Source organism: Vanessa atalanta, chromosome 25, assembly GCF_905147765.1.
Source record: "Vanessa atalanta chromosome 25, ilVanAtal1.2, whole genome shotgun sequence".
NCBI classification, from domain to species: domain Eukaryota; kingdom Metazoa; phylum Arthropoda; class Insecta; order Lepidoptera; family Nymphalidae; genus Vanessa; species Vanessa atalanta.
This window is the reverse complement of record NC_061895.1, coordinates 4,189,716-4,215,587: the sequence shown is the minus strand read 5'-3', so window position 1 is coordinate 4,215,587 and position 25,872 is coordinate 4,189,716. Positions and strand designations below refer to the sequence as shown.

The following is a 25,872-nucleotide window of genomic DNA, read 5'->3' as shown; positions in this document are numbered from 1 at the left end:
GCTGGCAGATGTTGGCTATTTGGCTTTTCTCTTGTTACGGTTGGAATAGAGTACACATACCTATTTGCACATTTTAAACTTTAAATTTAAAGGACTTTATACACCATTTAAATCAAACTTTACCCTCTCGGTTGCATTAAATTTTTTCAAGTTTCAATGGTTTACCGGTAAAGGTATTCCAGAAAACAGACATCACTTTCGCGTTTATAATATTAAGATTGTACCTATTACATATGAGGTGTCTTGGGTTTTTGAAACACTTATGTAGTAAATAATGTTCAACAAACATAAAATAAATAAACAATATTACTATTTATTAATATACTTGAATATTATATTTGAACTGAACTTCAATATAATTATATTTACAACTACATATAATTGCTTTAATTCGTTTAGTATATATTATATACCTTATTATGGATATATACCATATGTTTATCTCATTACTTGATTTTGAATATTGCATTAAAAATAAACACAGTATATGTGTTTATAATTTTATATACGTCAATAAAACTATTGACGATTTAAACCCAACAGAGCAGCAAATCAATATCTCTACAATTGTATCATTGCATAGTTTTTTATATACATATATAACATGTAATCAAACTAAACCACATTCTTAAGAAAAGAGTATTATGCATTTAAAAATGAAACTGAGTAATCAGTTTCAAATTGTTATAATATCTTTACATAAATAAAGTCCAATTTAATCTATAATGCAGACTGCTGCATGAGAATTGGTAAGATGCCAAAATTGAGAATTTTGAATAGGCAGCATGCAGTCACATTGTATTTATAAAATATAAATATTATCATCATATAATAGTAAAGGTAAGCAGGGATTAAATAACCAACGAAGGCCTCGTCTCCCAATGATTTTTGGAGCTTATTCCACAACACCACTCCACACAGACATACTTCACTATGTTTCTTTTCACTTCTGTGCAGATTAATTTCAATACAAATAGAGTATATTAAATTCAGTGCATTTGCCTTAACCCTCTACTGAGGCCTCCTCTCCTAATGCGGTTTGGAGCGCATTCCACTACACTACTCCTCACTTCACAATGTTTCTCTTCACTGTTGTGCAGATTAATCAGAAACCCAAATAGAGTATATGACAAATGAGTGCCTGTGTTTGAACGCAAAATCTTTGCTCAAGATAATCATGTACTTTCACATATAATAACTTATTTCATATTTTATTGTCAACATTTGAATGCTTAAACTTTAATTTTGATAATGTGACTTATAGAAAAATAGAAATTTTATTTGTGTCTATTTAAAATAGCCAAATTAAAGATTATATAATAAATGCAACATTGTTACTAATTATAAAAAAGTTAAGACCATAGTATCTTTAAATTGATCACTCATTTTAAAGACGATCATTTAAAAGAAAAACATTAAAAGCAGCTCTGATTTAAACATATATACAAAATATATAATTATACAACAATATAATTATTCAAGATAAATAAATGAAATAATAAACCTTACACATCCTGCTTATAAATTATAAATAATTGCTATATAATTATTGATCAATGCTGGCAGCACAGAAGTTATGTCATATATGTTGTTAGATAAGCATTATTTAAATTAAATATATTACATCTTTACAGAATTCATGGTGTATTGATTGATATACTATATCATAATTTAAGATTATTGTTATAGATGTTCAAGAGTATCAAGCACAATTCTAAATGATTCATCAACATTTTTTTTTAAAACCATTATTTTAAAAAAATGTTACAGATCCTTATGAATAAATTATTATAGGGTAAATTTAAAGTTCACAACAGTTTTTAATGTACAATTTTTTGAATTAAATATAATTTTAAAGGACAAAATTATTAAGATACCAATTGAAATGGTTATAGAAGAGACTAGGCTTGATCTTAATTATGTGACATGTCACAAAGTTACACAATAATGTCTTAATCGGGCCACTAGACCAGGTCAATCATTATGGCCTTATTATCACATTAATTGTCATATTTAAAAATGTTTTATTCCATAGAATCAATATCCTGCTATATAATCAGAAACAAACACATTATTTATTCAATACAAATGATTTTATCTATACTAATGTTAAAAATGAGCAAATAGCTTGTCTGTCTGTCAGGGTCAAATTACTGAAAATAATTCGATGAAATTTGTTATGAAGCAAGCTTGAACTGCAAGGAAGCACATAGGCTACTTTTTTAAGCCTAACACTGGCGATCAACCCTTAAAACGCGAGTGTAGCCGCAGACGAGAATCAGTTTTTAGTATATTGAATGACTAAATGCTATATTTAAGGCTGAAACTAAAGTTTATCGCCTTCGATATCGATGCCGACGATTTTAAATTATCTTAATACAACTGTTTTTTTTATTTTAAAACCGATTATTTTATTTGCTAAATAACGCGTATTATTGAATCACAATATCTCTTAATTAAGCCTCTAATTTCTCAATTTCTTTTATGTCTTATTAAAACAGTATCATTTAAAAAATTATATAACTCGTACAATGAAATTTCAATGTAAACTAAACTAGGTCTTTCGGCAAAATTATATGCGCGTAAATTGTGTGCGTAACGTTTGAAGTAGTCAAAATTTGACTTCATTTTATATTAAGAAAGCTTAAAATATCAAAAATAGGTCATATTCGTATGCTTAGTGACACCTATACCGAAGTGTCCCGGTCGCAACCCGCAATACAGCTACTAGAGCTGCGCAAAATTATGCCGTTTCTGTTTCGCTACTTGAAAAATATAATTTAAACAACCGTTTACTCAGATAACTGAAGAATTATTAAATAAAGCATGTTTAATTTATCGTTTATTACGTTAAACTAAAATGTGACTAAAACTATGGAAAACTAAGAAAATCCAGCTCGATTCTTACCTGTTTACTTTTGTTGTCGATCCCGTTTGCCTTGCCGTCTGGTACATTGCCGTTGTTTTCCTCACTTTTTTCACTTTTTACACCCTCCAATGCCATTTTCGAATAGTTATTTTATTCACTGTCATACATAGAATTGAATGAATTATTCTTAATTCACTGATCATAAAATATAACGCCACTAATTCAATACGAGCGAGTACTCCCATAGACAAGCAACGGTCGCAGCAGCATTACACATCGCAGCAGCCGACGCATCGAGCGCGAATGAAACGTAAAATGTGAAACAAAAACTGTTTTGACAGCTAGTCAGCTCTGCTCAGCACCGCCACAACCAACAGATTAAACATAAATTTTTGAAATCCTACGAAATACCCAATTAAATATTAACAAGTAAGAGGCATATAACTGCATTATTTTGTCTTTTTTGTAAATATTTATAACTCAGTTTATAAATAAAAATACAAAATATATTATTGGTAATAACACTGCACATAACTTACTTCAAAATTATAATGGTAAATAATTTCAAATTAAAAACAAATAACTATAAACATTCATAGTATAACAACAAAATAATTTAATTACCATTACTTAAATATATCATTTTTTATTCAAATTGTTTTAAGAGAATTGTGTAAGACCTGAAATATTTGTCTCTGATCTTTGTCGTAGTTATAACCTGTACATATAGATGGCGCTGTTCGCACTTAATCATTAATGAATAAAATTGTTCGTTTCATGCAAAATTGCTTTTATGAAGAAGTGGACGCAAGTTATTTAAAAAAAATGGAGTTTAGTAAAAAATCTCCCCGGCGGGGAATCGAACCCCGGTCTCCCGCGTGACAGGCGGGGATACTTACCACTATACTACCGAGGATGGTGGCAATAGTTGCGAAAAATTGTAATTTGATATCGCGGTAAATAAAAATTCTTATTTAATTAATAAAAGTTTAAAGTTTAATACATATGTTAAGTGAAAAATGCAAGCACGTCTGCGGAGTTGATAGTACCCACTCATCAGACTACCACTAAGTCGCAATTAGTATTGTTGTGGTCCGGTTTGAGAGGTGAATGAGCCAGTGTAACTATAATAGATGCACAAGGGGTATAACATCTTAGTTCCCAAGGTCGATGGCACATTGGTGAAGTGAAGAATGGTTAAAATTACTAACGGTGCCAATGTCTATGAGCAGTGATGATAGTTACCATATTGTGGTCCATTTGCTCGTCCACCTACCTATTTCAGAAAAACATCATAAAAAATAAACTACCCACCTGAAGTTAGATTATAACATAGTTCATACTTTGAATTTACAGTATTCATACATTTGTTATAGTTTTCTTATCGCGCAATTGCGCACCTTGACCACAATTTGGCTTTGGAGTATTCGATTTTCGCCAGAAAATAAAATTTTCGAATACTTATTTGATAATAATTTTATCAGTAATGCTAAATAATAAGTTATACCTAAAATATTTTCTTCTATCATAACTTTAAGGCACTTTTATATCAATTATTTGATGACATATATAAGTACCAATTATTACGAATTATTTGATAACCTAAGTATGTTAGGTTGCTTGTTACAACAAATATACATTTATTTATTCAAATCACTATTTCAATTTTAATAACTACAAGGTACTCGTCCCGGCTTCGCACGGGAAGAATAAGTGTCTATATAAAACGTACACATCGTATTCTGGATTGGTTTGTTTTACGCACACCAGTAAAGCTCCTGTGTATGTATGAATAAAAGTCGGTGTGATTTTTGATTTTCCAACACATTCAACAATGATGATCATATTTCAGCCAGTTTATACAAAACTCTAATAAATAATGCACCTACCAATTCATTGATAAAAACTGTAAGACCATCCTTACGGAAGTTGAGTTTATTGCTTTCAGATAGATAAGGGAGACGTTTTTTAATTTTTTATTATGGAAAGGTGGCAAACGTGCAGAAGACTGACCTGATTGAAAGTGACTATCACAGCCGATTAACACCCGCAACACCAGTAGGCTTGCAGGTGCGTTGCAGGTCTTTAAGGTACAAACCTTTACACACATCTGTATCACACCGCGAAATTATTGGTGGTGCCTTTCCTCGGTCATCAAGAGTCGAGTTGGACGCGAAGAGAGAGTCTAAAAGGTCCGCTTTTTCTTTCGCGGTATAGACCAACGACTAACTGCAAAGACCAGAAAGCACGTGTTCCTGAAGGAAGATACACCAATCTCTCGCCAATTCTGTCAATATACTCTTAACCTAACTTTGCCTTAGGAATCACGTTTTTGAAGGACCTAGAAGCAGAATTATTATATTCCGTTCTAAGAATGCTGTGTTTATATCACGAGACGAAGATGCGTCAGTTCAAGCTTGGTAGCGGTCTCGCTTTTGGCTTTTCTTTATCTTTAAGCCTCAGCTCAAAAATAGGGTTATATTTTTGTATCTCTGTATCTATCGTGGCATCATAGTTCCCAGGACGTACCGATTATGATTAATTACTTTTTTATAAGTTTTTTTTTAATTTGTTTAGTAAAACGTACCGTTGATAACTTTTTACTTACAATATATAACTAAGTAATGTACTCGTATAATAAAATAGAAAACAGAAGATGGAAGAAGTGCTTTATCTATAATATCACAATCATTATCATAATAGTTATAATAATGCGTCTCTGTACACGTTATTATACATAATCCCGGCAGGAATTAAACATAGTTTTCTGGAGTTAATAAAACGCAACAGATTTTTTTTGAACACAGATAAACCTTCGGAAGTTAGATCTTATAGAGATGTATTAACAATCCAGACTACAAGAATTGAAAACTACCAACATATGTACATATATGTATCACATGATGTTAAAGAGATGAATGATGATTATTCTGAATGGTATTCGCAAAATCTATGTAGTTCGCGACATAATAATTATAGAAATAAAAAAGGAAGAAAAGAAGACCAACAACAGCCTGTAAATTTCCCACTGTTGGGCTAAGGCCTCCTCTCCCTTTGAGGAGAAGGTTTTGGAGCATATTCCACCGCGCTGCTCCAATGAGGGTTGGTGGAATTAACATTCCTCATGATGTTTTCCTTCACCGCCGAGCACGAGATGAATTACAAAACACAAATTAAGCTCATGAAAATTCAGTGGTGCTCGCCTGGGTTTGAACCCGAAATCATCGGTTAAGATGCACGCGTTCTAACCACTGGGCGATCTCAGCTCTCTCAGAAAAAAAAGACCATTTAATAATAACTCAGAATGGAACTTGCAATAAAACGAATTCACCTACTGAAAGTTCAGCACTAAGGAGCGGTGGTCGTCCAAAGCTCATTTTATCATTACATTATACTAGTTTCGTAATTTGTAATAATTGTTCTAATTATTTAAACGGTTGCGTTGGTTTTAGGAAGTGTGAGATTACAAATAGTATTCATATCTAAATTGTTGTTCTGAATTATTTGCGTTTTGTTTATATTTTTTTAATTTATCCTACTTCTTGTTATTAATAGTATAGTAATTAAACATTTATTAGTATAGTAAATTAAAAAATGTTATAATATTCAAAATTCAATTGCTAAACACAAAGTAGTCGGTAAAATTATACCAAGTAAATATTACTAAGACTTTTGCATAATTGTGTCAACATTGATATCATTAGTATGTTTCGGAGATAGGTACGAGAATGTTTGTATATTTATCGTATAAATATTTGTACATAAGATATTTATGTTAATACCTATTTCGTAACTGACTTTGTTTCCAGTTGAAAGTTTTCCTATCAGAGAATAAATAGTAATTAATGATTTTTTTTCGTAACGTTGCCTGCGGTTGGCTTTGGTTATATGATATACTTACCATAATATTACCGGATGCATTGGTAGTTCGTCTCAATATATATCTTTATAAAAATCTCAGAAGTCACTTTTGAATAGAAATTTTCCTAAAACAAATCAAATAGAAGATTTTACTGTAAAGAATCAGCCTGCAACCGAATTTTTACTCTTTACCACGAATTTATAGGACTGGGTTAATTATTTTCAATCGGCTGTCAAATGACGATCTAATTCTAACTGTTAGAAAATATTTTTATGGAGCACATTCCGCTATTTTACGACGCTTCTTTAGCTCGTAATTTCGTCGATTCTGGAAATCAGATCTACATATTTAAGTACAATATACTGCTAAAGCAAACGATTCATCATTGTCATTCTAATAACATTGCAATTTCGATATTGTACGTAGTAAAGTCGGTTAAAAATTAAACTAAAAACTAACCAAAGTTTTTGTATTTTTTTATGTATTCTATGAAATCCTTACCGTCGAATGGAAAGGGCTCACAGAGTATGTGCTACAACTATGTTAACAAAATTCGTAAACTGATAAATGTTATTGACCTCATTGATAAATCCCCAATTATCAGATGAAATGAAAAGTATAATTTTTTATTACAATCAACCAATAATGTTACCCATTAACTGGTTCACGGATAATAAATACATACACTGATGACGCATAGAAAGATAAGCATTATCAAACAAATCGTTTAGTACTGTCATAGAGAAAATTTCACTCGTTTTATAAAGTCAAAAATTATGATACGAGTATAAAACAATTGATAAAGAATTTAAAAACATTATTTCATATAATAATACAATCTTTAGATATTAGTCATACCCTTCATCTTGATAATTATGAAAAAAAGCAATTTACTAGAGCTATGAGCAACGTAGACTGAATCATATATTTATGGACAAATATGTATTATAATAATTAGGTTCTTGTATTTTGGTGCCAGAAGTCTTCGTAGAACAGCTCACTAAGTTTAAAACAATTATACAAAGAAACAATCGTAATCAGAATCATGAATCAATGACTAAAGATGTTAAAATCTTGTAATAGGAAATAATAAAGATAATATTCTCACTAGTTTGATAATAAGACCACAAGTCACGGGCAGACCACGAACACTGCAAAGTGCTCGAAACGTCGGGATGTTAAAAATAATTAATATACGCGATTAAATCCGTTAAAAACTAGTTTTATTTCAATGTGTAATAATCGCGAAAATCTAAGACAACATTAAGATTACTCTATACTAATATTATAATTGCGAAAATAACTCTCTCTGTCTATTACGCTTTCAGGGCTAAACCTTTGAACCGAATTTGATCAAATTTGGAATGAAGTAAGCTTGAACCTTAACCCCCAATCGTATTTATACCTAACACCTGACGCCCATAATAAATATGATAAGCCCTTAAAACGAGAGCAAAGACGCGGGCGACCAGTACCAACAAACCAGTTAATAGGGAAAATATTTTAAAATAAACCTGTTAGGTACTTTACATATAGGATTTTCAGATCGGCATGATTATACAGAAATTCCAAAACTACAGGAAATTTGTTCAACAGTCATTACGTCTTTAACTCTAACTTAATCACTTGACAAAAATGTTTATGCTCTTATTTATTACAAAGGTTATTAAAAAAAAAACAACTATAATATTGCATGTTATTAATAAATGACAATTTTAATAATATATTACCTTATCAATAATATTAATAAACATTACGAGCAGTTTTCCTCGTTTGTACCTAATGAAGGAACACTCAGTCCGTTCGCACTCCAGTACAAAATGTTCTATTGACCAATAAACACTAAACACTAATAATGTAAATCAAAAATAAAAAGACGTAAAATTATTATAAAATACAATTTATACAAATAAGGTTAAAGTCTCGATAAATCGTATTATGTTTGTGAATTTTGTGAAAACGAAGATCTGATTTATAATTAATATATTATAATAATAGATAATTTATTCTCAGTGTCCTTTGATCACACGTCATAATGATTAAATGTAAGTAACAATTTATTTATTTTTAATATAACATTTTAATAGTCGCTATGTTCTTATTGATTTGAATTTAATATCATTTTTTTTTAATTTTATGTTCCTTGCCGCAGGACAAAGGTCAAGTTTTCATTGCGTTATATGAAGTTTTTTTTAATCGCTTACATAAAATTAAAACGATATAAGTATTATATTTGTCATTACAATAATCTAGATACAGGATTAGCTAGCTACATTTTTTTTATCAAAATACATAATTGTTTTTTTTTATCTTGTAATTAATTAAATTTGATAACAATCTTAAGTTTTTATTACTCAGTCGCTTAGAAATATTATTTTTAAATAATACACTTTGCAAGTTAGAACTTACAATTCCCAGTAGATCGTATGCATGCAAATTATAGCTGGACTTTGCATCAAACGCAACTGTCATTGAATCAACACGATGCCCTTGTAAATAATGCTATCTATAAAGTTTACATATAAACAGATAAATTAGTTGTTTATTTACGCAATCCATTCTAAGCCCGAATAACCAATAACTAGAAAAAGTCACGAATATTACCTATGTGTCTATTTAAATCACTGATTTATGTTTATGAATAAAAAAATGTTCGAAAATCGAATCAATGTTTTGTTATTTAACGATAGCAGGGATAATCTATGTATCTACGTGAAAAAAAATAGCAATTGGATGTGATGTAATTATAAAAAAGTTCATTTGCATTAAAATATTAATATGTTTTATTCCTATATAACAAATGTATATAAAAACCGATGAAACACTTTCCAAAAGGGCGTTTAAAATAAAATAAAAAAAATAATCCTGCTCATTGGACGTAATTTGTCTATGGTTTAAATACAATGTCACGTACCTATTGAACAGAAAATTAACTGAACCATTTAATAACATACAAACAATAATAAAAGTTTTTATAAAAATAACTACTATTTGTTAAATTTATTTTTGGTCCTTCCCATCCCAATAAGAGTTTTTTTACAAAGTAACTTCGAGATTTTTCAACCAATTGATTTTTAATCCCTATAATATATTTTTTTATATTTTATTAAATATATCGAAAATATAATTCTCGAACCGTAGAATATTATAAAACCAAATATATTTTTAATCTTCACGATCTTGGCAGAGTTAACTGCTTATTTAATTCTTCTTTTGCTAAGTACATTTATTTTACTGTGTGAAATCGTACTAATTTATTCAAAGAGACTATTTGTGATATATCATATACTCACGACCAATCACAGCTAGGCATCGAGCGGGGTCGAGGTGTCATATTTACGATTTTTGACAATAACTCGAAAAAGTGGCGGCTTAATCGATGTTGACCATTATCCGTAGCACACAAAAATCTAGTCAAGTGACTAGTTCCCGATGAATCACGATTATCTACATTTTGTATATATATGTAAACAGGAGTAATTCAGTTATGCTTTTTATCTATATAATTTAACAATTAATACAAACTGTTTAGTGTGTCTAAGCTACGACCTATAAAAATAGCAAGCACATATTATTATGTAATCACGCTGCTCCCTTAATGTATTTAAGAATGCCAATTTAAATTATATAATAATGTAAGACATAAAAGTAAAAAGATCCGCACGAAAGAGTCTCGATAACTGTCAATTATTTTCAGTAGAATTCCATTATGAACCCGTAGGATATAAAGAAGAATGAGCTTACCTGGAATAAACCTTACGTTTTATTGTATTAATATCAGAAAATTGCATACGCTTTTAACGCATTCGAAATACCATCAGGTGATGTCTCGATGAGCTCGTAGTGTTAGGTACCTTCCAACTTTTAGGAATATGTCATTTTCTTTGGTAAAAAATAGTAAAATTGTCTATGTTTCTCTTGTATGTATATCTCTGCCGACCCCGAATATTGCGATAAAAAATAACAGCAAAAAATCATATTAACACAACGAATCACCACTTAATTAACTTTCTGTTATCAATGAAAAAAATCATTTGTTGTGTCTTAATAATATTATCGAGACAAAACATTATTTACACGTTGGTTTTTAAATGCAACGCAAATTAATAATGTTTTATTAAATGAACAAGTTGTTGTAACGTTTAATAAAATAATAATACAATAATATATGCTTGTCACGTTATATAAGATACAGTGCATATTGCAAACATTTGCGTGTTTCTATTAGTACCTACTCATTGCAAAGTAAATTGACAACAAGGCTAAATGTAATGAATTGACTTTAATAAACAGACACCACTTACTCTGTACTATATTATATAGCTAGATTATATTTCCAGACATAGGAATTGAATAGTTCCAGACTAATTTATACCAATTGACTTATAAAAGCGAAATTGTGTTATACTCTATTTATAAAAACAATCTTGATACTTGTTATGATGTCTATCTGACTGATTTTGGTCAAAAGCGCTGGATATGACATAATGCTCAACTGTCGAGTGTAAGCGTAAACACAGATGCACTCTATATTCCCTTCAATCTCATAATCCAATGGAATAGTAATCAGATAAGACTGGAGTCAGGTATAGTAAAAACAGTAGTATGTGTGACAATTTGTATTATGTACTGTTTGGATAAGAGCGAAGATTTACTTACACTTGAATAAACTTTGACTTTTGCGTCAATCATAAACGTTTCTCCAAAAATTCAAATGTAGAACGATAGAACTTTAAAACTTAAATAATCTTATATGAACTTAATAAAAATAAAAACAATCTTAAATTGCCTCATTTTTGTCACAAAAAATCACACATCCTAATAAAATCGAGATAAAAAAAAGTTATGTCATATTTTTAAATAATTGCTACTGATACTTTTGGCTCAATGTGCCAAAATAAGTTTAACTTCCAAAATGCTCTTGAAAATTACTTTATGTTAATAAAGTAACATTATTTTGCAAACGTTTTCTGCCTCGTTGGTCTATTGACTAGCTAGTAAGGGTGTAGATCCCTAGATCGTGGGTTCAAAATAAAAGTTAAAGTAAAAGTTCTATACTACTGGTTGATCCACCACTACCACTGATTTCTAGGAAAACGCTCCATTTATTCATAGTATTGCTATTTGGTTGATGAATATGTGCTGAGTGGATGCTACATACCTAGTGGCTTGAACAAAGTAAAAGATCGACAGTTTATTTGTGATGAGGTAAGGTAGGTCCTTGAGTAACAAACATAGAAACAAGCATTTTATATATATATATATGTCGGTCTGTATAAGTATTAGTAGTATTAGTTGATGGTATTTTTGCCATCGGGGTGAATGCACTCTTAGCATTGTAAGTTATATGATAAATACACAAAAGGAAATATTTGTTGACTTTATTTAAAAACGATTAAACCTTTTAATCATTTTTGATAACGTATCTTAAGAACCTTGGAGATGTTTTGGAAAAAAAGAAATCATGCATTTCATGGACAATAAACATTACTCTTTACATTACAATTGTTTATTGACCTTATATTACAGAACAGGTTTTGATCAAATTTGATACGAATATCTATCTAATTTAGAAGTTGAAAATGTATATAAAATAGAAAAAATAGAGGGGCATTTATTAAAGTTCAAAGGCTGAATCTTCATTCCAAAGCGGTTTTAATAGGGGATGAAAGACGAGGGTTCCTTCGTTTTCAGAAATACTTAGAAATTAGTAAACAAATAAATAGTAAACATAGTTTTATTGGCATATCGAGGGTATGCAGAATCGGATATGCAGGTTTCCTCGGGATGTTTACCCTCACCGCTACATCCAACGACAAATTAAATATTAATACGGACATACAAACTTTGAAAAATTAGAGATTGCGGTGTAGAAATTTGCGTTCCAGTCTTCACAGTAGACTAACGCTTTCCTTTTAAATGTCAAATTTGTCTCAATCCTACGTAATAAAAAATAGCCCTACAAGGTTATTTGTTACTAACCAAAATCCATACTAACTCCTAAGTGCTATAATAATTTTTTTAACAGTGGTTTTAACAAAAAACGCATTTCACCCCTTTTCAACTCTTTCCCTTCAACCCACGACGCTGCAAAATAACACGGTAAGTTATTTTACCTTACTAAACAAATCTACAAAATTTCGCCGAGTTACGAATTTGTTGGCGATTTTAGGCTTTATAGGCGTTCTGATATTTATAAATGATCTCACTTTTTAACTTAAAGATATTTTTGATGTTGTTTCATTTGCTGATGCAAATTCGTTACTAATAAGTAATGTTAGTATGAGTGATAGCACGATTTTTAGGTATTACTATCGATTTAAAGCTCGAGTGGAATTTTCTTCTGTCATCCATACAGAAAAGTATATAGCTTAGCAAAAAAACATCTAAAAAAAACTTTCTGCCTCCGATAAGTCAGTAGGGTTACACCCTTTTGTGTAAAAAGTCTTCATAACCCAATTGCCTCCCAGGACCCATCCGAAGTTCCCCTCGACAAAAAAATGTTTTCGTGTCATTATGTAATCTTACAAATAGTATTATCCTTCGTCATTAATACATTTAAATCTCCTGTTAAATAAATATTAATAATGATTAATTATGATAGACGCATCTGATTATCAAATATACGGTGATTAAATAGATGATATAAAAACATAGAGTTAGTATTCGTTCATTCGTTGATCGTGCAGACATTATATCTCATAAAAAACATATCGTTTACTTAAATAGAGTTTATACATTTAAGTACTTACACAGGATCATGCATTATGTAAATAAATTATTTCAAGCTAACCTATTATATCCAAACCATTTACAATTTAATCGAAATTAATTAAAGTAACATAAATATTTTACTAATATAAATGGATCAAATATACTATGTTGTTACCTACAAGAAGTGAAAATGACTTATTAAAAGGAATAGAGTTATAACTATGTGACTTTATAATAACAAATAACAATCAAAAATAGAATTTATTACTTTAAATAATTAATAACAAAAACTAACGAAAGTGAAAATTTTTCTATAACTCAGAAATATGCAGCACCCAAACTTCGCGCCAAAAAGTAAACCCAAGACTGTGACAGGCGATCGAGCGCTTTTTTTATTCTTTACGCTACAAAGTATTAATACAGAATGCGCTTAGAATATAATATATATTGCAATATATAACTTCAGCTTGTTCTTAAATTATGTTAAATTATGACAGTCTTTAAAAATATCAAGCAGTCTATAAGGTTGTACAAAAGTGAACCTTCACACATTTTGTGTTGCTATTTTGCTGTCTATGGCTCCAAATAGCGAGCAAATGAGGCACCCTATGGTAAGTGATCACCGCCGAATACAAAATTAAAAAAAATATAGAGATTTAAAATTATAATTATTTACAAATAAAAAATAAGTGTACAAATTATAACCGCGTGGAATGGTTGCAAGAATAAACCCTGTTGCATCACAATTCCGTATCTCTGAGCCAAAATTGAACCAGTCCGTCTCTCAACAGTAGGTGCAATAAGACGGACATACGTCTTAAATCTAGATGATAAGATCAAGGCGGGATACATTTATACACCATTTTTTAGTTTTAAATAAAAGTTCCGAAACGAATAATAATTCATCTATTAAAATAAGAATCATTAGTATTACTTATTTACGAGTAAAAATTAAAAAACTCTACCATACAAATCATGGCCGCGTGGAATGGTGGCAAGAATTCTTGCAGAATTTCCCCGTTCAATCGCAGTTCCGATCCGCTGCTCAGAAAACAACCAGTCCACCTGGCACCTGTTATGTTAGTTACATTAGTTTTTTAAACTTTTCCCTTTTTTTTAAAAGTTCTTTGTTTTTTTTTCTAGATCCTTTTTTCAAGTAATTTTTTTTCAGATCCTAGGTCAGGATCGATCCTGACCCCTTGAGCTATTGTCGTATCCGCTCTTAATACAAGTGATAAGCTTAAAAGGAGGAGTAAATAGATATTAGTAATTCCTTATATAATTTGGGGCATTGCTATTAATTATTTTAAAAAAAATATGGGTAGTATTATTAATTAGGTAGTAAAATTTAATATGTAGGGGCTAGCCCCTACATATTAAATACCTCCCCCCCCCCCCCTAAATCGCTTGGCGGCCCGTAAACCTTTGCGCTATTGACGCTTCTTGTTCTTACATATATTATTCTCACATATATACGATATTCAAATATTTAAATATAATCTCTCTGATATGTTTATAGCATTAAAAATACTACTTTTAAAACTGGTTCACTATCGACGAAGATATCGAAGAACATGCACACAAGAAAGACGGAATTGATAAGCTCTATTATTTTTTTAATTGGCTAATGATATTAAGTATTCATATTAATCATTAATTCGTACCGTGAATGTAGAAAAAATAAAGACTACTTACTTTTAGCGAAGTTTTTATATGATATTTATTTATTTTTTTATTATAAAATGAAATGAAAAAAATAATAGATAGGTGGCAAACGAGCAGGAGCCTCACCTGATGGAAAGTGAGTACCACCGCCCGTGGACATCTGCAACACCGGGGGCTTGCAGATGCGTTGCCGTCCTTTAAGGAAGGAGTACGTTCTTTTCTTGATAGTTCCCAAAACCGCCGGCGAAAGTTGATACAACAATCTAAATCTCAATATCCTTGATGGAATGACTACGTTGACTCTGTAAATAATAATTAGTACATAATTTAATTAGTAGTTGAACAATGCAATAAGTCATAGTAATACTAATATAGTTACTTTTAAAATAGTATTTGTACTGTCCTAGGTTCAAATCCCGGATCTAGATAATAAGTTATTTTATTTAAGATTATTTTCTAGTTATTGTATAAGTTATTGATTCTCAGTAGCAACCCGGAGCTGGAAGTCGGCTGTGTTTACACACCCGTGCCTCGTAAGGCACGTAAAGCCTGCGCCTGATCTTTTTCCGATCGCGTCGGATTTGTTCCAGCGGATTATGGGAGTCAGTGAAATAGAAATAGTGCACTTGCGATTATACACACTTTTGCTATAATATCTTCTGAGCAGATGGAGAATAGCCTTATTGTTAGAGATTAGTCAGGAGCACAGCTAGTCCAGGAGATGTTAATATATTAAATCTAAAAAAAAAAATATTTTTATTTATTTATTTAATTCGCATACATAACATTAATATAGCTTTTGTTAAGTCACACATTTTATATCCCAGATTTATTTTTATTTCACGTCGACATCCATAGGAAAAACCCTCATGAATTTAGTATAAATACCATTAAAAAAAGGTTTCACTAATTATTAAAAACAACGATCAAATGCATTATTTTGATAGTTTGTTATCTAAATACATAATTAATATAAATATCTTGAACAATAAACATAGAGATTGATATTCGATAATGTAAGATATACTATCGAATATAAAAAAGTAATTCTGAAACCATATAAATTAGATACATAAAAAATAATTTTATCATAGACGCTAAAACGCTTTAATATACTAAAAAATACAAAAGCATTGATAACGCAAGTTCACATTATATTGATCCATACAGATAAGAGATAACCTCATAGAAGTCTCAGTTCAAAATCAGACATTGTTTCGACAACACGTCAACGTAAGAATAATGTAAGTTTTAAAATTACATATTAATTATAATTAAATATACAACACATCCATAAATCCTTTTTTATTTAACACAACGTAGATAAATAATTCCACTTAAATTAAACAAATAGATTTAAAATAAAATCCTAAAAAAATTTCAGTAATTATTATTTTTTGGTATATTACGTAACTATTATTTTTTTTGGGTCTTCAAAAATATTGTTTACTTTTTGTTGAATTTTCAGAAGTTATTTAGAAGCGAAGTAAGTGCCAATTATTATTAGTGACATCCGTTTTGTAACTATAAATAAATCACCTTAATGTCTTCACTACTCGTCTTTACTATGTTGTATGATATAATAAATGTTTGAACTTTATTATATGTACAAAAGTGGATTGTATTTTAAAATATCGTGACTTCGTCGTGTTTCTTACTCGTTGTTCGTGTTTAATGAAAATAATTATAAAATGAAAAATCCTACCACGTGGTCTTCCATGCAAACATACAAAAATAATTATCTTTCTTTTAATATTTAATTGCGGAATTGCGTTATTTCTTTCTACTAAAACTGTATTTTAGTTTTAACGCGATTAAAACTTTATAAATGATTAAAATGCACTTCAAAATACGATGTTGCCTTTTTAATAAAAATAGTTGGCATGTTCGATTTTTGAAACTCTTTCTTTAAACGATAAAATGTATGTAAATTGAATCGCTTAAGATAGTATGATACCGTTGCTCTGTTATTGAACATACGGCGTGGACTTCTATTGTTAATTTTACTTTAATAATGATACTAACGAATAGGTAGAGTCTACTACGAGTCTAATAGACATTTTTAGCTGGATGAATGATAGATGATAGGCTAATGTATAATATCTATATAGTATAAAACAAAGTCTCTTCCTATGTCTGTACCGCTTTAAATGCGGTTTTCATCAATAAACACAGTGTTTCAAGAAGAAAATTTATACGCATTTATATTAAAGTAGAGAAAAACCGAGAATTAAATTTCCCAGTCAGACAAAAGAGGATTTATGTTTTTATGTTTGTTCTTTAATATATATATATATATATATATATATATTATTGTGCCCAAGTGAAGCCGGAGCGAATAGCTAGTTGAGAAATGATTTATAATTTTAAACGACCGAAGAAAGTTCTCGATATGTTATTATTTTTTTTATTGGGTGTCATAACTAAGTATATGTCATAACTAAATACTTTAAGCATTTTTATTATTAAAAAATAAACATTAAAATTAAAATCTAAGTTTAAGAAACAAATTGACACACGACAACCGTTTAATTTTTGTATATTATTATAAATTGTTGAATACAAAAGGTACCATATAAATTTTCCACTCTTGAATACTAAGCCGATTGGATTACTAATCATAATAGTGTTTAGATCTTATCTCTATGGGTTAATTAAACTGCGTAAATTAAATTTGCTATTAATTCATAATGTATTGTTGATAAATTTGTCAATAAACAATACAGTTATAATGTAGGTACATTATTACTAAACTTATGCATTTGACAGTACTCAATTATCACAGTATCTATTATGTACTTAATATTATATTTATTGGAAACGGAAATAATGGTCAAAATGATACTGTATGAATGAAATACTGTTAAATTGCGGAATCATTTGAAATATTGTGATGATATGCGAGTATATAAAATTGACTTGTCTAAACGCTATAAGCGCAAAGGTCTTAATCCTATGTACCCATCTCAGAACATACATTAAAAAAACCTAAAATTTAATGAGAAAATAATTAAATTTTTAAACCGAATCTAACACTTCTATTATTATCGATCTAAATTAATTACTTGGTGGTAGGGCTTTATGTATGCCTGGGTAGGTACCACCCACTCATCATATATTCTTCAACCAACCCAATACTTAGTATTGTTGTGTTTCGGTTTAAATGGTGAGTGTATATTATACTAATGAATATTATATGTGTATGGGCATTGATACACTTACCATAAAGCAAACTGTGTTTTTTCTAAATATTTATGAGTACGTTATTTATTTGTTACGACATTATATTTTTATAACGAAATGCCAATGGCTAATAACACGTGGATTACATGATGGCTTACCGAGTCAGAGATTAGATTAGTATTAATAATACGTTCCTGGTAGGCAATATTTGGATAATGAACACAAATATGTCATATTATTATTGTTTTTCTTTCAGTATCATTGAAAGAAGCAATGAAGATCGGTTTTATTGGCGGCGGCAGATTGGCGTATGCGTTGGCGAATGGCTTTATATCTGCAGGTAAATGAATGATTTTTACGCCTGTTTGTGTATATATATCATATCTAATTTAAAAACGGGTCAAACATGAATCGGTCACGCATACTGAGGGTTCCGTACCACCAGATTGACAGATTAGCAGATTCTGGTGTAAAAACAAATTTACGATTTTCGTTATTCGTATACTTATGGAAGAAAATATCGTTTCTTGAAATTTTACATGCTTATGATGATATAAGTCAACAGGAAGTAAACAATAAGTTTTGATTCTCTTTGCGTATGTATGCAATTTTTTTTTATGTCATTGGTAGGCGGACTGGCAAAGGGCCTCTTGATGTTAAGCGGTCACCACCGCCCATAGACATTGGCGTTGTTAGAAATATTAACCATCCCTTACTCCGCCAGTGCGCCACCAATTTCGGGAACTAAGATGTTATGTCCCTTATACCTGTTACACTGGAAAACTCACCCTTCAAATCGGAACATAACAATACCAAGTATTACTGCTTGGTGGCAGAATATCTGATGAATGGGTGGTACCTACCCAGACGGGCTTGCACAAAGCCCTAACAACAAGTAAATTAAATGCGGCATAAACCTCCGTGTTATTTTACAGCGTACACTTAGAGGTTTGATTTCCTAACAGCTCCAAGACACCACGGCACAGACCTTAGCATTTGGTATTAATTTTAGTATGTTATTTAATTCTTTACATTTCTACGCAAGAAAAGGGGTTCCTAAGAAAAGGGGCCTTGACGCAGAGACGTTCAACGAAGTAATTTTAAAAGAGGTTTTTTCCATAGATGTACGGAACCCTAAAAACAGGCGTTTAACGTCACTAAGTATTAGTTATCACTGTAACCAGATTAAATAAGCTCGATTTATTATTATCACTATAAGTATTTAGTCTCGTATATATCTTAATTCTATTTATTTACGTATTAATTAGTGTTATAAACAAATAATAAGACGATCCCATAGATAATTATTAATTTTTAACGAATAAATTAAAGTAATAAAACTTAATAGTAGTATTCATTTAAATGCTGACATAAAACCCGTTTAAGTTATCATAGAGAAATATTCGATCTTTTTATACTGTAAAAAAAAAACAATTATAATTCCTAATAATAAAATTTCGTCGTAACAGTAATTATATTATCAGCTACATAATATATATTTGGCGTTTATATAACGATGCACAAACAACCAGTAGAAAAAATAGGTATAAGTATATATATTATTTATATCTCTTTATTTCTGAAACTAAATCACGTCAAACAAAAGAAAATCGATTGACAAACAGAGGAAGAGAAGATACTGAACTGTTTCGTCTAAAACTGTTCATATATATGAACATAAATCAAATGACTGTACTTTACAATAGGTACTTTTAAATACGACGAAAATGAAATCAAACGGGTAAATCCCATTATATGTACTACTATATATGTCAATGGTATATCCAGATGTATATGTTATTAATATTTTGTTCACAGGATTAGCAAAACCCGATGAAATCACAGCTAGCTGTCATCCAGCAGATACAGTCAGTGCCGAAGCGTTTAAGGTAAATAGTAATTCAATAGTAATATGACCTTTTACGAGACTATTGATTGTACGTATCATATTGATGTTTTCGTTAATAGAAGATAGATCAAAACTCAAGTAAAAACACGTTGGAGTCATTTAAGTTTCATCAATAACGCATATTTAGAACGTGGTTTAATATATAAGATGAATTACTTAAAAAAATTTCATGCCAATTTCCTTCACCGATCTTCTATACACATACCTATTTGCATTTCATAAACATTTACTAAATCTCATTATGGAACTCATTTTAATACTTTTAAAAATTTTATAATGTTATGTTAAGTTCTTAAGGAAATAATGGGAAGGAGAAGCTATTACGATCTTCGTAATTTGACAGTACGTACGTTCGCACCGTAGGTACGTAGTTTTCAAATTTCCTTTCGATATTCAAATTAAATTAACCACCTAGATAAAAAATACATTATTTCATTAAAATATATTCAAATTACATTAATCTAATTCATTCAATTATTTTCATTCATCTAATTTATATCCTCGTAATTATGAAGTTAAAATTATAAGTGCTGTAATTTCATAAAGAGCTTTTAACAAAATTATGAATAATAATTTCATCTTTGTACAATACCAATACTTTGTATAGTGGTTCTAAGAACAATTAATTTGACAAATAATTACCAGACAAATCATTTCATTAAATAAAATTTGTTATACAATTGATCTGATAAAAAAAATGTGGTAACGTTAGACCATATCACGTTTTAAACTTTCACCTACAATATACTTGTAAAGCAAAACATTAGAGAATTTAGTGTTTGTCAAATTATCTATACAAATATTAGATGTACAATTTGTTTGTTTGTATATAAGTAATATCCGGAACTAATATATTTATCCAAATCTCTTTTGTTTTTCACTGGTAGAGACAGGGATCTACCATATAGCTTTTTGGGCTTCAGCCCGGGGCCCCGTAGTTTCAAGGAGGCCTCGGCTAAGTCAAGTCGAAATCAAAAATAGACGATAATGCGAAAGAATCCATAACTTTACTGTATGGTTTCAAGTCTACGTTCAGATATGTCTTAGGTGGGCCCCTAAGTAGTGTTAGCCCAAGGCCCTCTTATCTTACGGTCGGTACGGTCAGCTATAGGGTATAAATTATATTTTAATATTATTATAATTTAATTTATAAATAAATTTCACACACACGAAGCCAGAGCAAGTTGCTAGTATTTTATAAAACAATATGTTTGCAGAGTTAGATGTCTGTCTGCCTCAAAAAACAATCTGAATTTTTTTTTGTAAAATTTTCATATTTACGAGTCATCTTTACATTTGCACAAGATAAATAACTTATCACTATTCACGTTTAAATATGATCTGCAAATTGCGTATATCATAAGTTCAAATACACAATACTGCTACGTCACAGAACCTTGACTTTGCAGTCACTCAGTAGTCTATAGATAAGGTATTATGTATATAGAAACGTTGTTCTAATTTAAGATGGATGTCACCTTCGTTAATATAAAGAGCGAGCTCGTAATCTTCATCAATGTTCTTTATTCATTGTTATAGAAAGACAAACATGTTTTATATTAATCAAAAAGATTTACGTATTTCATGCGATTTGCTCATAACGTAGCTATATCGTGCACTATTAAAACTTCGTCTTCTATACATATAATAAACTTGGAGTGTCTGTTTGTAATATTCAAATAACCGCTAAAATAATAATAAAGTCACGCTGCAATGTCCAAATACTGTCCAGTATGGTAAAATCTGCAAACTGAAAAATAACTTTTATTAAATTCAAACGCGCACGGAATCGTGGGCTAGTAATTAATATACCTTTATATTATAATACAAAACTATTACATTTGACTTCTTTGTTAAATGTAATAGTGTTATATATACACTTTAATTTATCTTCCAAAATCCTGATAACAGTTTCACCGACGTTCCTAACGCCATTCTTTCGCAAATCCATAGTGAATACCATAGATTAATCAAGCTCTCTCGACCAATGACATCGCGTCAATTTGCTGTCAAATTTTGCTTATTTGGCTTTTCTCCTGATATGGTTGCAATAGAGCATAGTCAGCCTTAATCTTGAGGTTTAACCTCACGACCTTATACTGTTTAGCTTTGAGGCTTAATTTAGTTATTCTGTTCTTATTTTCTCGTTTTAATTACCGCTGTGAAACGCAGTGTGTAAACTTTTGCGTTTGAAGTTTGAAATACCCAAAAGATAATAAGTCATAAAAACGTCTAACGGTATCATAAAATGTGAAAACCCTTATCCTTATAATTCGAGCCGATATTTTTTTGGCTTAATAAAATCTATTAATATTTCCTACATATTATTTGAATAAATAATAATTATTATACATCTTTCTTGCATTAGATGAATATTTAATTAAATAAAATATTAATAAAATTTTTTATTCTATTTTTTTAAATTAGTTTGTATTCACGCTGAATCTATTTATGAAATAAAATCATAAATTCATAATATAATCAAGGCCTAACTCATTTCTTCACACTCAACTAATTAATGCGAATCATTAAAGAATATACGAAATAATTTAAATAATCGTCACTCGTCTATACAATGGAATACTCTACCAGAACGCGTGTTCCTCATATAACCTGGGTTCCTTCAAACGAGCCGTGAAGAGGCATCTTAAGGACCGGCATGGCGAGGGCGACTAGTGCCGTTCATTCTTCCTGACTGTACTGGCCGTCTTCGCATTTGGTCTCCACTTCTACTTACCATTAGTTGGAGCGGAGTCATAAGCCTATCCCGAAAAAATAATAAAATATATCAGTTCATTCATATCCTAAGTAACTCCCTTCTAGACTCCCTGCTATCCTTTTTGAAGTCCATTCATCTATCTGTTTTCTGTTCTTCTTCTAGCGCCTTCGGAATCTACTTTCAAGTCTAAACTTGTCCTTCAAATTTAAATATGTCCAAATGTCATCATAATTATACATATACTCCTATGAATTTAGTCAAATCAGATTATTTAAAATATCCATTAATATATTTTCAGAGCTTGGGAGCAACAGCCCTGTTTGAGAACAAGTCTGTGGTTGAGAGATCGGAAATTGTAATCATATCTGTCAAACCAGATGTGGTAGTGCCAGCCTTGCAAGATGTCAAGGGCCTTCCAGCATCGAAGAATAAACTCTTTATATCAGTAGCCATGGGAGTGTCTACAGGAACTATCGAGAAGGTTCGTTTTAATAATTGGTGTATCCTTAATCTTGATATTTTTCCTATTCTTTGGACTGCTCCCAGTAATAATCCTGTTTGAGGATTTCAGAACCACATAAATCATTAATGTTGTCTATGTAACTATTTCTTGAGAACGTTTATTAAATTCAGGGCCTTTGGCGTTGTATTCATTAAACAATGTGCTAACTTTTATTACGGTATTAAAGTATTTGTTAGGCCTCATTTCGATTATTTACATAAATGTTAAAACGGTTTTCTTCTGTTTAATAATATAAATAAAACCAGTGTATGAAAACAAATAAATAAAACGATACTTTGACAGAGACAAGCTACAGTATCTAATTATAATGATTATCTTATCTTCTTTTTATTAAAGGTGAATATACTTTCTTTGTTTAATATTTTCTAATAAAAAATAAATACAACTTTCACATTGGGATAATTTATATTTTCTAAATAAACATTGTATATTTTACTAAATATAGTTTGTAACGTCAACGTATTTAACATTCGGCCTTATAATAATGTAACAATTTTATGACTTAGTTTATTTTAACAGGCTCTCCCAATAGAAGCGCGCGTGATTCGCGTTATGCCCAACACTCCAGCGCTTGTGAAAGAAGGCGCGGCAGCTTTAAGCAGAGGTTCCAAGGCAACAGCCGAAGATGCAAAGATCGCGGCTGAGTTATTTAGAGCCGTGGGCACATGTGATGAAGTACCTGAATATCAGATGGACGCTGTCACCGCTTTAAGTGGAAGTGGACCTGCTTACGTTAGTTAAATATAATTTTGTATGGTGCTCTTTTTTAAGCAGAAGAAGATCACTTTTTAAATGAGCTCCCGAGACAATTGTATATTTGAATCAACAAATCTCCCGAAACAAATCATAGCCACTTTCTATAATCCGACTAAGTTATATAAGTATAAAATGGCCTAGGTACTCTAAGCCAACGATGCGGCTTATAAAATTTTGGATTCATATCAAGTAGCGTAAAAATTCATCATCAGGTTTATCAGACTAAACAATGTTTTATTAGTTAGCCGAAGCTTGGATGTAGTCAGAAGTTTGAATTGCGTAATGCTTAAAATTTAGTTAAGTAAATAATTTCTTATATTTATTTACAGGTATATATGCTAATTGAATCGTTAGCAGACGGTGGAGTACGTTGCGGTTTACCACGTGACTTAGCTATGCGACTGGCAACACAAACCACTCTCGGCTCAGCGGCCATGTTGCGTAATGGCGGTCACCCTGCAGCTATGAAGGACAATGTGACATCACCGGGAGGATCCACCGCGGAAGGAACTTATCATTTAGAACAAAACGGTACTAATTTTTATCAGTCTTTTATTTAAAATATCAATCATTAAGATAATACCTTTAAATTGAAAAACGACAAATCTATCAGGATCTATCAGGAGATATCTAATGTATATACATGGTATTAGATGTCATTTCATCTTATATTGTAACAATGTTTAATAAATTATTTACAAGACGTTGGATTAATCAAAAATATGCTATGAAACCCGAGAGTCATCAGACGCTTAAAGCAACTATTTTGTAACTTATAAATGGATATTGATTGCGTAAAATATTAAACATTGACCAAAAATATATATAAATGTCACTACCATATAAATATGCGGGGTCCAACGGGGATCTATTCTTGGTCCATGTCTCTTCCATGTTTATATAAATGGTTGACCTTACATTTGAAGCCCTTTTACAAATTAATTAATATAGTTTAATGTACCAATACTTTAATTATTACTTTGCGTTTTTGAGTAAAAATAGTTACACTCCTATACTCGCTTAAATTTTCAGACGATGCAAATTAACAATACAAGTATTATTATACATTATATAATTGACTATTTTTCAACTAGATTGATGAAAAATATATGTCCAAATCATCTGAGCAAATGATAGAAATAATTAATAACTTGATTTAAAGTTTTAAACATTAGCATACCCATTATTATTACAATATAGGAGGTACATTTAGAGGGTAAATAAAATAGTGCTATCTTCAATGATTATTCTACCGGAGAGTTATTTTTTTTTTTTTTTCGCACGTGACTTTGGCGAAATAATCTGTGCCCTCTTGGCATAAATAAAAGCCAAAACCAAAAAAAAAACAAACGTTATTTTTTAATAATTCAAAAAATGTTTGTATTTGTAAAAAGTTGTTACAGAATATTTTTCATTTTATTTTTATGTTTTTTAGGATTCAGATCAGCAGTCATCGGTGCAGTAATGGCAGCGACTGATAGATGTAAAGTAGTCAACAAAGAGCTTAATCAATAAACAATTTGATCACATGGAAATATAAAGAGTCTCGGAACTAATTTTATATTAAAAAGCATTTAAAATATATCGTTTTTGTTTTATTTATAAAATCGGCCCTACATTATAATACAATAGGAAAATGATGCTATAGATGACCGAATGTTATGTTGATATA

The 25,872-nt window shown here is 30.3% G+C and overlaps 2 protein-coding genes and 1 non-coding gene across 5 annotated transcripts in view; 1 reads left to right on the top strand and 2 right to left on the bottom strand.

The window, feature by feature from the left end:
- Positions 1-3,156, bottom strand: part of LOC125073819 (ankyrin-3-like) — a 130,589-nt gene extending 127,433 nt beyond the window's left edge. For both annotated transcript variants that reach the window (XM_047684906.1, XM_047684905.1), the window contains exon 1: positions 2,909-3,156. In XM_047684906.1, coding sequence (XP_047540862.1) covers positions 2,909-3,004 — 96 coding nt within the window. In that variant the 5' untranslated portion in view covers positions 3,005-3,156. The remainder of the gene's footprint in view (positions 1-2,908) is intronic.
- Positions 3,157-3,713: 557 nt separating this feature from the next.
- On the bottom strand, positions 3,714-3,785 carry Trnad-guc. The gene has a single exon. It is a non-coding gene; the product is annotated as a tRNA-Asp (tRNA).
- A 4,770-nt stretch (positions 3,786-8,555) lies between these two features.
- LOC125073761 (pyrroline-5-carboxylate reductase) lies at positions 8,556-25,784 on the top strand. Of its 2 annotated transcripts, none has more exons than XM_047684791.1 (7): positions 8,556-8,776; positions 18,550-18,633; positions 20,112-20,182; positions 23,220-23,402; positions 23,964-24,176; positions 24,530-24,731; positions 25,636-25,784. In XM_047684791.1, exons 1-7 carry the CDS (start codon positions 8,767-8,769, stop codon positions 25,713-25,715), a joined length of 843 nt encoding a protein of 280 aa, XP_047540747.1. In that variant the 5' UTR covers positions 8,556-8,766; the 3' UTR covers positions 25,716-25,784. The 2 variants fall into 2 exon arrangements, with proteins under 2 accessions (XP_047540747.1, XP_047540748.1); XM_047684792.1 differs by lacking the exon at positions 8,556-8,776 and adding an exon at positions 16,293-16,354.
- The last annotated feature ends 88 nt before the right edge of the window (positions 25,785-25,872 follow it).